Source organism: Pteropus medius, unplaced genomic scaffold (genome assembly GCF_902729225.1).
Source record: "Pteropus medius unplaced genomic scaffold, Ma_sr-lr_union100, whole genome shotgun sequence".
In the NCBI taxonomy this organism is placed as follows: Eukaryota; Metazoa; Chordata; class Mammalia; order Chiroptera; family Pteropodidae; genus Pteropus; species Pteropus medius.
In genome coordinates, this window is record NW_024344370.1 from 18541370 (window position 1) to 18553966 (window position 12597).

Sequence of the window (12597 nt, forward strand, 5' to 3'; positions counted from 1 at the left end):
AAAGGCAGGATACCTTACGGTCTACAGATTTTTTAAGGATGGGAACTATATATTAAGGCTACTTTTTGTTACTCATTTCTAGTCACAACATAAAGGTGATGTCTGTAGATGCTAAATCGTTCTACTTTTTAATTTTTTGATAGAAAATAATAGAAAATGTATTTTTCTTTATAGGATTTCTTGAATGATTGATACTCAGTGTATTTTTAATAACTATTTAGAATATTTGTATTAACTTAACTACATGCCTTAGTATAATGTGTTATTTCAATATAGTCATCCACTGCCTCCAACAAAAAAATAGAGACAAGGCAGCTTATCATCTCCCAGGCATATTGTGCAATTGAAAGTTTTATCATGCTATTTAAATATACTCTTCTGGGTAAAAGCAAGCTAGCACAAAGGACAGAATGAGTGACACATGTAGTAGGTGAAGATTTGTGTATTTCTTTTCTTTTCATTTGTTTATATATTTGCTTATATTAAACATCTACTAAGTAACAGATATTTTGCTATATTCTTCCTCCCACTTTTTAAATTAAATTTTATTGGGTTAATAAAATTATATAGGTTTCAAGCGTACAATTCTATAACACATTATCTGTATATTGGATTGTTTGTTCACCACCCAAAGTCGAATATCCTTCCGTCATTATATATGTGACACTCATTATCCTTATGTACCTCCCTTTCCTCCCCTGTTCCCTCTGGTAACCACTACTGTTGTCCATGTCTATGAGTTTTTGTTTGTTTGTCTTGTTCATTTGTTGCTTTCAGTTTTATATCCCACAAATGAATGAAATCATGTGGTTCTCGATTTCTTGTCTCACTTATTTAGCTTAGCATGATTATCTCAAGATTCATTCATGTTGTTACAAATGGCAGTATTTCATCATTTCTTATGAAAGTTGCGTATTTCATTTCATGTAAGTTCTTGCATATGATGGAGAAAACAAAGTTTGGGATGTGCCCTGGAGATACAAATGTGTCTTTCTATAATCTACTAGGCTTGGCTTGTGAATATGTGATTTTTATGAGATCTCTCATTTGGAGATGGTTTGAGGATTGACCAGATGGAAAGCATGGCACTGTGGGATATATCATTTATCACAATGACAGTTTGTAGTCATCAGTGATCCTCTCAACATGGGAGGAAGCTAGAACTGTGAATGTGGAGCAGCATTACAGCCAGAATAGTGGAGTTTGGCAACATTTCTATTTCTCATTAACTTAATCATATTAATTCATTAGTCATATATATCAAAGTAATTCACTCAAAAATTGTCATAAGGAACAACTTATAACTGTTTAAAAACAGAAGACTGTTATTAAATTTCTTGGAAAATTATATAGTCCTATCTAATTATACTAGTTGTCCCTAAGTATAAATTTCTATAAGAATGATCAAAAAGGAAAGATCAAAATTTTATTTTATTGAAGTCATATAATCACCAAACATCTTGTCTGTCATATTTAACTTAAGCAGTTCTGATATGATCCTGAAGATTTATAGCTTGAATTTTCAATTCTAAATTTTTACATGAAAGATGTAGTTTAATGTATTTGTAAAAATATGATATTAATGATCAAGAAACCTGGGCTTTGAAACTCTGGCTTCATCCTTACTGTCTCTGAGATTTGAGGCAAGTTATTTAACTTCTTGAAAACTCATTTTCTTCATCTGTTAACCAGAAATATTAATGCTAAGCTGACATGATTGATGAGAGTATCAAATAAGAAAATATTTGAAAATCACTCTTTTTTAAACTTAAAGCTTAACTAATGCATACACTTAGATACACAATAAATATGCAGGAGTGCTTTATAAAACACCATACAGATTATTATCATTAACATCATCATCATTATTATCATCACCATCAGCATCCTGTGTGGTTTGCTTAAATCCAAGTTTACACCTCCACTTACATTGAAATTAAGCAATAGTTTCTGCTCTATGAGCCACCCATGAAAGATGGAAATAATTGGCAGGAGTCTAAAAAAATTGATAGAGACATTTTTAAGTTAAAATAATTATAATGTGTATAGAAAAAAAAACACTGACAAACATTAACACAGAAATTGGCATTCGGGAAACCCAATTAATCCAACTAATGTAATAAGTGGAGTTCTTGTTATTAAACTGATATAGTTATGCTTTTTATTAGTAGAGGAAATGAAATTGCATGTTAGTCTAAACTCCTCTCTATGGTAGAAAATATCAGTAATTCAACTTCTGGCTTCTATTAGGCCTATGGTTCTTCCTGAGCATGAAAGAAATAACTTAAATAAAATGCAATGACATAAAAGCAGTTACCATTTGTGTGACATGAAGCATGTTTTACAATATTGCTCATTGAAAAACCCAAAGACAGTCATAGAAACAGAAATGTTTTAAGACAATCATCGAGAAAATTTGTTTGTTTTTTTCTAAATTGATCTCTCCTTTTAACATTCGCAAAAGAATGGCTTAAGAGCTTTCTGTCTTCTTTATGACCACTTCTTAGCATCCAAATTAACTGAGAATATGAAATGCATCGTGAAAAGAAAGGAGCACACTGATTTCAATGATGTAATGAAGCTAATTGGCATTATATTATATCATGAAATTGACATCACACTACCAAAACTTGGCAGGATTCTACTTGTGGCTCTGCCAATCCCGAATTGAGTGTTGTAGCTACTTTAATGTAATGGATCTTCATGGGCTCAGTTACCCAGGGACTTGGATAACAGTTGAAATTCTTAAAAATATTTTGTCATAATAGAGCTTGATGAAAAACAAACAAACAAACAAACAAAAACAGTTAAAGAGTTCTCTACTTTTTAAGGAATGAATGCTACAGGAATTTTATCTGAAGCACTTTATTACTTCCTTGTAAGCTGTCAGTTTAAATCTCTCTCAGGCCAAATTCCACATCTGGCTATTCGAAATGCTTCACAAGCTGAGGAAAGGGGAGCAGTCATCTTTTGGGAAATTCAAACATACACATGACTAATCCATCCTTTCTATGTGATCCAGGGATATTAGCATTTCTGCAAAGCTGCGGAGAAAGATGCGGAGGATATTCCCTCCATTTTTCCTCCATATAGCCCAAATGATTTTACAGAAAATACTATAAAAAGGTATTAATGTGAAATCAAGGAATTAAGATATGGATTATACAACAGGAACAGAGACAGAAACATGAAAATGAGAATATCAGCAGTTCAATATATGAAGGAAAACACAATCAAACTTCATCATTTTGCAATAAATAGAGAAAATGCTGAATGGAATTTGGAAAAACTATGACTTATAAAATGACTTATATTAATGTGTTGTAATTATTTTCTCATGTTTGATGCAGAATAGATGTTCAATAAATGTATGTTAAATGAAAAGAATGAATAAATATATATCTTTATCTATAGGTAGAAATAGATGGTATAGATATTATATAACTCTGTCCATAGTTACATAGATATAATATCTAAATGAATTTCAAAGAATATTGGCAAAAAGAGATCTTATGAGTTTTATCTTAGTGAATAAGACTTATCATAAGTAATTAGTATGTTGATAATTTGTATAGAAACAAGAGTTTGCTAAAGTAATTTTTAGATACCTAAGTACATTTAAAACCTTCAAGTATTTTAATGACCTCACACCCATGAACACATTCTCATATACACACACATAAATTTCTTGTTTATAGTTTTAATTTGCTAAAAAATATATGTTTATTAATACTAGAGACTTTAGCATAGCTTTCACTTGCATTTTTTGCTTGTAATTGCTAGGGAGAAAACAACAATTTAAAGACAAAATTATATACAAAAACATCACAATATCTTAAAAGAGACATCATGATTATTCTACTCTGTTACATTATATCCCATTTTCAAGTTATAAATGAAAAGAAATAACAAGTTTCATTACTTAGGCAAACTTAGCAGGATTCAAAGGGGCTGCCCCACACATGTGACATTGAAACGGAAGGCAGCAGTAGACTATTTTCACTAACTAATTTGCCAGTTTTATGTAAAAATATACATAGCTGAATAATTATTTCTTTCTTTAAAAAAAATTTTGAAACATAAGGACCTAAAACTGGAAAGCATTGTAAAACATTTCAATAATCATTTGAAAAAAAAGGATAATTCTCAACCTGTTATAACTATATTAAAAATATCAACCAAGTTCTTCAAAAGAATTTTTCTTTAAATAAAGTTAATGAAAGTGAAGTTTGTAATGTATGGTAATGTCAAATATGTCAAATATAATGTCAAATATGAAACTCGCTGGTAGCTAAATTGAGAATTGATTCTAATTCGATTATCTTGGCTAAAGCAGGAGTAAAGTGTTGTGTTTAATCCAAAATAATGCATAATCCCAGAATTATTTCTATTTGGCTTTACAGAGCATTTCTCTTCTTATATTCGACCATAAGTGAATAAAACATTCTTGGACATGTAAAATAAATTCATGTAAACTAAACTAAGGAAAGGAATTACTGTAGATCTGTGCAGATTCCTCCTCCTCCTGCTGCTTAACATTTTTTTCTGTCTGCCATTTAGACAGAAGTGTTCATGCCTTTCCCCACTCAATGCCTTATCTGTCTCTATCATTTCATTCTAGGCACAAAGAGTTAAAAATTAAGATTTTTGTTTCAATGACTTTCATAATGATAGATCCAAATCGTAGGAGGGAAGGCCAATACTGTAATCCAAAGAAAGAGGCTCAATTATCTGGTAGGAGGTGAAGCATATATATCAAGTAAATTAGGAAGAAATGGAAACTCACACTGAATTTTCTCATGCACTATAAGACATCATGCTGATGAGGAAGGAATATAGGCTCTGAAGTCTAAACGACCTGGGTTTGAAACCCAGTAATGCCACTCAATTGCTTTGTAACCCTAAGCAATTAAACTTACCAAGCTATAAATTTTTTACCTGAAAAATGAAGACAATATTATAAGGCTACTATGGAAATTAAATAAAGGGTATAGAAAACACTTAGCACCCATGCCTGGTACATAATATGAAGTTAATATGCATTACAGGTTTTCTTCAACAGATAAGGTACTAAAGTTTACTCAAGAGTACATTAGCTTCAAGGCAATTTTAAAATTCTTTTTTTTCTTTAATGTACATGCTCCCTCAAAATCTGGACACAGATCTGATTATTTACAGGGTACTATTTCTAGTCTCCGTCAATGTATTTTAGAATACAAGAAATAGATTATCATTTATTGAACACCAAGATATATCCAGGCACTGTTATCCCCTCTATATTAATTTATACACACAGGACTACTTTTTCTTGTATTAGAATATGTTTGTAACTACTTAAAGTCTACAAAAATCATTATCTAACTCCAAAGGCCCAGTTTCTTCCTAAATTCTCCATCTTAGTTAATGACATCGTTATCCAGCTCATCACCCATGCTAGACATGAAGCATCCTAGACTTCATTCTCTTACTCTATATTTTGATTAATTATCAAGTATAATTAATGTTAATTATTAAATGACTCTGAACCTTTTTCCACTCCATTGAATTTTCCTTAGTTCAGGTCTCAGTATTTCTCCCTTAAACTGGAGCAACTGACCCTCCTTCCCTTTATTGTTATTTACCCTCCACAGCAATTGTTTGTAGAACATTTACTTAGTTACTTAGCAGTGGTTCCTTTTACCTACAGCAGCTTTTTAAATTTTAAACAAAATCCTATGTGAATTAGGAAATGTAAATTCTAACTGAGGCAGAAGTGGGGAACCTGGAAATTATTCCTCAATTCCATATCAGCCAGTAAAAAAATTCTTAAAAAACACTTTGGAAACCACTGGCCAAACACAATAAATAAAAAACTAGCTTCACAAGATGTCTTTCCCCACCATATTCTAACCAAAACTCCTATGAGTCTCTGGCCTCAAATCTCTGCTGCAGTATCTTCAATTTAATTGTCATACCCCCTATCATACTAGGCTATTCTTCACCAGTGTATATCTGTCTATATAGTCTTCTCTCTGCCTGTACTATTTTCCCCAATTCCTCATTTGTCTAACAGTCTATAAGAGATAGCTCCAAAGTTTCCATCCCCCTGAGCATTAACCAATTTAGCAAATTGATTTAGTTGCTCCCCATCTCTGTGATCTTATAGTACTTGCATGTACTTGTATTATAATCTCTATCATACTTTAATGCAATTATTAGTTTACATATCATTCTCCTTAATTTTTCTGTGACAAGGACTACTACTCATATAATTTTGCATTGTCTAAGATCTAATACCCCAAACACAGTAGGTGCTTTAAATTATTGTATCATTGAATTTATAAAGATGTCATTGTTATTGAAGTCATTTTCTACCATGTAATAGCTTTAATGATTTTTAAAGTTTCAACTAGAGAAATGTTAAGTCTAAGTGTTTTTTGCACTTTTAGGTTCTTTTTTAGAGAATCCAAAAAATTCAATGCTAATTTATGAGACATATTTTTAGGAGAGCACTGTTTATCGCATTGTTCAAGGGAAAGCAATGGATTATTATTTAAGATAATGACCACTTGCACTTTCTTCTTTTCTAATCATAAGGAATGTATCTTCTTTCTATTCTTTAACTGAGAGTAATAACTTGGAAAGATACACAGGTGCCCAGAACCCTTGAAAACAAAAAGAATATTACTGAGAAATATAAGTAAGTAGGTGTGATGCCTCCTATAGGAGGCCTTGAGACAATGCTAGTTTGGCCAGCCCGTAACACATAAAACTATATATCCATACCTGCATCCTTTGATTCCTGCCCGTAACACATAAAAACATATATACACACTCAAAATAAGGCCTTGAAAGGGATTTACTGCAAGAAAATTACAATTATTTTTTTAAAGTCATGTCCATTTGATTTGAGCCACTTGAGTAACAAAATTGCTTTCATGAATACTCAAAAAATTCAATAATGTAACCTCTAGTAGAGCTTGAAAAGCTCTGAAGGACAAGGCAGTTAGATCAATATTAGTTTATTTCAAATGGTGGGCAGTATAAAGAGACAAGGTTGATCATCGAATGAATTTTATTACCTGTTGGAGTGATAAGTCCTGGTGATAAGAGGCCTGGGACTGAATGAGGCAAAAGGCGAGCATTGTCCTGCAACACTCCCAGAGAACGTTTAGGAGGCCTGCCCGGCCTTGAACTGTTGAAAAACAGACAAACAAATATCAGGTTAAAAATGTACTCTTTTTGGAAATACCATCACTTGCTACATTCACCTGCTAAATCTCGTTTAATTGCCAACAGTGTTAGAATTTTATATCAAAGACTATGTCCATTGATTACTAAAAGATGAATATTTTCCTTTCCACTAAATTTTGCAACATAGTTACAGCAAACATTAAAACCACAAAAGATCAATTTCAAGTTTAGATTCCATTTATAAGCCAGCACTTTGCAATACAGCTTACCTGTTGTGAGAAACCAAAATTATCCCTTGCAGTCAAAGCTACACTTGATACCTGCTACTGAGATCTGAGATAGTGACTCACAGAATTAAAATTGTACAGAATGTGAAGAGATTAAGTCTCTACCCAGCATGGCAGAGATTAGGAGTAAAGAGATGAGAGATGTGGAGTAAGACCTTATGCTTATTAGCATTTCCACAGCTGCCAGAAGCCTACAACGAACAAAGGATTCGTGCCAATAGGTTTTTTCCTACCTATTTTTTAAACCAGGCTGTTTAACCAGCAGTGCACTTTCTTGGAGTGGCTGTACTAATTTAACCTGCCACCTTTACAATCTAGGCTGTCTTTTCTCAGATTGATTGGTGTTTTTAACTGATGAGTTGAGGCTAAATTTATAACATTAACCTAACCCATTCCATTTGTACATTCTTCACCCTGATGTGTACAGTTCAGGAATTACAGTTGCAAATATTAATACATAAAATAATGAAATAGAAAGTCAGTATCTGGTCTCTATCTTATACCCTAATACAGTCAGTGTACTGAATACATCATTTTGAGGTTGTCACCACAATGAAGAGGTACATAAGTCATCAAACATTAGGATCAAGTCATTCTAGAGTCCCCCAATATATTTCAAATATTGCTTTCTTCTTTGCCTAAAATATTGCTGTTGCTTTTTTTAGTAGAAATGCAGTTTATAAAGCTGAATAATAGGGCTTTTGACAAAATACTACAAAATACTATATTAAATAACCCAAGCCACAAAAATGTATGAGGTTCAGATAGAGAACATTTCCAAAAATGACTTTTGGTTCACAAAAAAATTTAAGTTAAACCTCACTCTATCAACCTTGCAGTAGCAAAATGCTCCATCAATGTAAGACAAACTCTGTTCTTAAATGAAGACGACTTCTAGAAACCTTACACAGAGGTACCATTATCCAGTTCATTTTTCATACACTGATGGTGTTATTTTCTTTCATTGTACGTCAATATCGTATATCAACCTAGCATGAAATATTCTGTTTTTCTCATTTAACGTTTCAATTTTATAAACCGACTCTCTTCTCCTTTCTACTTGATTCTGGGCTATAATTTATTTTATTTTATTCAGTATTGTTATCCTGTATGCCCTTGCTTTCTTTTATGGCTTCCTAACTCTTTTGAAGAATAATGATAAGGAAAATAGCTATTTACTTCAAATGTCCTAAAGGATCCCAAGATCACTGAACGATCTTCATCAGGATATATCCAGTCATTAGAAGAAGAAAAAGGCCAGTTATCTTGTTGAATAATCTTTATCAAATCTATACTACTATTTAAGTGCTTCTTTGTGTTTTTCCATTTGTCAGAACTCTAGCCTACTAATTTTATTCAAGCCCACCTAATTATTCTGTACTTTTCCAATGTAAACATTTCAGTGCTGTCTTCATGCTTATGATCACTTTCAGACATGCTCCTTCCAGAAGTAAGCAGACTAATGCTCCCTCTACTTCCATATGATGAGCCAGCTGTTGATCTATACTTTGAAAGCTAAAAGGTTTAACTAGTTCTGTTCCAAATTTCTTGGTCAATCTCACAATTAAAAGTAGTTATTTTTTGAATAAGCTGATTCAGGTTTGGAAGGCGTTAAAGGCCTTTTAGTCTGGTAGTTCTACCTTAAATTCCAAGATTTGAAAAAACTGATCAAGTTTCCAACCATCAGATCAATATTGGAGAATTCATGACTTATGTCACAATGGCTTGGTATTATTTCCTACACATTCTATAAACTGGGAGAATCATATTCTCCATCCTAATATTCTTTTTAGTTTATAAGTTTATGATGTTGGTGCGATTGTGTCTCTCCAATTAGAATGTAAGTTCCATGGAAGTAGAATATATGTCTGATTTTATTTGTCACTGTATCCTGAGCAATTTTCATGGTGCCTAGCACACAGTAAGGTACAATAAATGATTAATTAAATCAGTTCATTAATAATGACAGGAAATATTTTACCGTTGCTATAATTTCCAAATATTCCTTAGATTGTCCTATTCTCCTTAACCACATGAATCACATGCCAGCTGCATCATTTAATTAGCAGATAATCATTTTTAAGTCTTAGACCCTACAGAAATTACAGGACCTTCAAAATACGATCCATTCAAATCTGACTACATACAAAGTTAAGGAAGAGTAGAGGACACTATCTTATGTCTGAGGTGTCTAACAAGCTTCAAGATTCACTCATGGACTCAAAATCTCTGGAGTTATACATGTGCACTTATTCAATTATCCAATAAACGAACATGCAGTTCAGTGTATGTCTGGAACTGGAACTAGGTATCAGAGTCACAAAAGGTTAAAATATGAGCTTGACAAGGTCAGTGGTTTGTTCTGTTTATTCTTTGATATATTGTGAGAACTTAGAACACCCTCTGCCTTTGAGGAGCTTATGGTAGAGATATGTCTGACACGTTATTTAAATTTTATGATTAACTCTTTAATGAGTATGATCATTTTATATCTACTTCCAAACTTGTTTAAACTTATTAGAGAGCAAAAATCACATTCAGATTCCTTTGTTTTTACTCTTTGAAAGAAGACTTGGAGCTCTAGAGTAAATGATTTAAATTTAAGTTTGTGAGAGTGCTTTATAATCAATAGAGCCCCATAGTAATGTAAGATAGCTTTATTTTTACTTTTAGACCTAATGATCCTCTATAGTAAGACGCTCCTACCACTAAAGTTTCTGCATTTTCTTTCAAATAACACAAGCCTGACAACATGATGAAAGATTATAGAGGACTCTGTAGAAAGTTGGTAAAGATCATTTTTGATAGATGATCCTGCCATACTTCTTATCCTTAAAATATTTATTAGCATCAGGCAGATTTACATATTAATCAAGACAAATAAACATGTGGTGATTTAACTAGGAAACTATTATTTGTATGACAATTTAATCAGCATAGGTTGAAAGGTCCATCATTGCAGCATCCTGTTTCTGCTAAAATATTGATTGCATTACTGATTTCAATAATGCTTTTTTTTACAGGCTACAAATAACTATGTAATTACTCTTTAATTGAATGATAATTACTTGTTGGCAATTATTTGTTTTCAGTTTAATTGCAAGGTTATTTGTACTCTGTAAAATAAAACAGACCTTTTCTTAATGTTCCCATACAAACGGCTCAGTGGATTATCACCCATAAACACCACAAATGAAAGTTGTTAAAGTACATGGCAAATAACCCCCTAAAATACCAAAACTTTCATTAAATAGTTCAGCTAAATGTTTGAAAGATTCAGCTTTATGAAATCAACATTAGGGGTAATATTTATAGGTGGTTTGGTGGAAAATTATTCCAAAAAATCACAATTTTCTCTGAGCCCAGGGCACCTTTTAGCAAAATTGATCTTGATATGTATTTTACCCTTCATTCCATAAGCTTCTTTAGAGGAAATAAAATAATAACACAACTTGAAATATATATCAACAGTATTTCATATTTCTGCAGTTGAAGTGAATTACCATCAGAGCATTACCTTGCAGTTTATACACTTTATAGAGCTGGCAGTTCCCTAAGAGGGAAATTCAGTAAGTCTTCTGGTGTCAGCAAGATATGGTGCATTCTATGATATACTTACTTGAAGTTGTAATAGATAAAGTAGCTGATACTTAGCTCATTAAGATTATGAAATTTCACTGTTGGAATTATTTTTATTTCATGTTATCAGCCATTCACATATAAATCAAAGAGTAAGCAACTTAGTAAGGTCAGTGATTTTGTTGTTTCAAAGAAAAGAAGTCTTGTTAATACATTCATTAGTCATGCCATGAGCCTTCAAACTATGTAATATAAATCATATGGTCAGATATGATTTAGTAAGGAGTCATAAGTCATGTAATCCTCTTCAATGAAAGGTTGGCTTACTATTTAAAAAAAAACACATGTAACGTTCTGGGACAAACTGAGCAAATTGCTAAAGATATAATATCACCTAAAGGTGGTATGAGCATCATCTTGTAAGGACCACTGCAATTAGATTCCTGAAGTGGGAGCTGTTAACAATGACCTAGGGTTTCCTTTCCAGAGCTATCGCTGATATTTATAATCCCTTAATAGCCTCTGAATGTGTCTTTTTTTTCTCTTTACTTACATTAGAAGCCATGAAAACCAAGAATGACGTTAGCCTTGAAGGTGTTGTTTACCTGACTGAAAGTGCTACTCTGACTTTCAGTGTGCTTGTTAAACTAAATAAGAATCTTTTTTTTTTTTAATTTGCCAGAACAGTAAGACTTTTAATTGCATCGTGGATTAATAATAATCTCTTAGGTCTGACATTTATTACAACATTTCAAGCATGCCAAAGGTAGTTAAACTCTACCTGACCTTTTAGTGTTTATGAAGAAAAATAAACTCTGACCTTATAGCAACCTGAATCCATCTTCTTTCAGTGTTGGCAACTGATCACTTATCTAACTATTGCACTGGATTGTATTCCCAACCAGATCAAAGGAAGCAACAATCAATTCAGCAACTGGGAAAAAGTCATCCATGCAAAATGAGCAATTAACATTAATCATATATGAAATTGTTCAAGTTGATAACTGGAACCTGGTCACTATGGTAACTCTCATAAAATGGTGCTTATGTTAAACTGGGCCTCAATCAGCCCTTGGTTCATGGGAACATAAAATGTGGTTCATCATGTCTCTAAGAACTATCAATATAAGGAACAAACAATACACCAGAGACAAGGTTATTTATATTTCATTATCGTTTCCTCCCTTTTTCAGTTCTTGTAGGTATACCCAAAAACTTATATTTGGATATATTAAAAGCATCAACACCAGCATTATGTTAGAGTTAGAGGAGTTAAGGAAATTATCTTTAACATAAGGGTGTTCGGGTAATGAAGGAAAACTCCCACTTGTTATTGGGTCAATTTAGGTTTATGCATTAAAATTATAATAGTAATAAATTGAATTATTTATAGATATTATTTGAAATTGTGGTTTAATTTCTTTGCTAAGACTAAATTTCTGTTTTTCTTCAATAAATCTGATGTAATAAACAGTTAGGAGTTGACTACTCACTTGATAGAAAGCATAACTGTGAAGATAATTTTTACTTCATTTACTTGACTCTTCCCTATTTAAAT

At 32.2% G+C, this 12597-nt stretch overlaps 1 protein-coding gene across 1 annotated transcript in view; it reads right to left on the reverse strand.

Annotated features, from left to right (window-relative positions):
- The window catches only part of DACH2 (dachshund family transcription factor 2), a 683066-nt gene that overhangs the window by 386403 nt on the left and 284066 nt on the right, over positions 1-12597 (reverse strand). The window contains exon 3 of the mRNA XM_039870200.1: positions 7062-7174. Within this exon, the coding sequence (XP_039726134.1) occupies positions 7062-7174 (113 nt within the window). The remainder of the gene's footprint in view (positions 1-7061; positions 7175-12597) is intronic.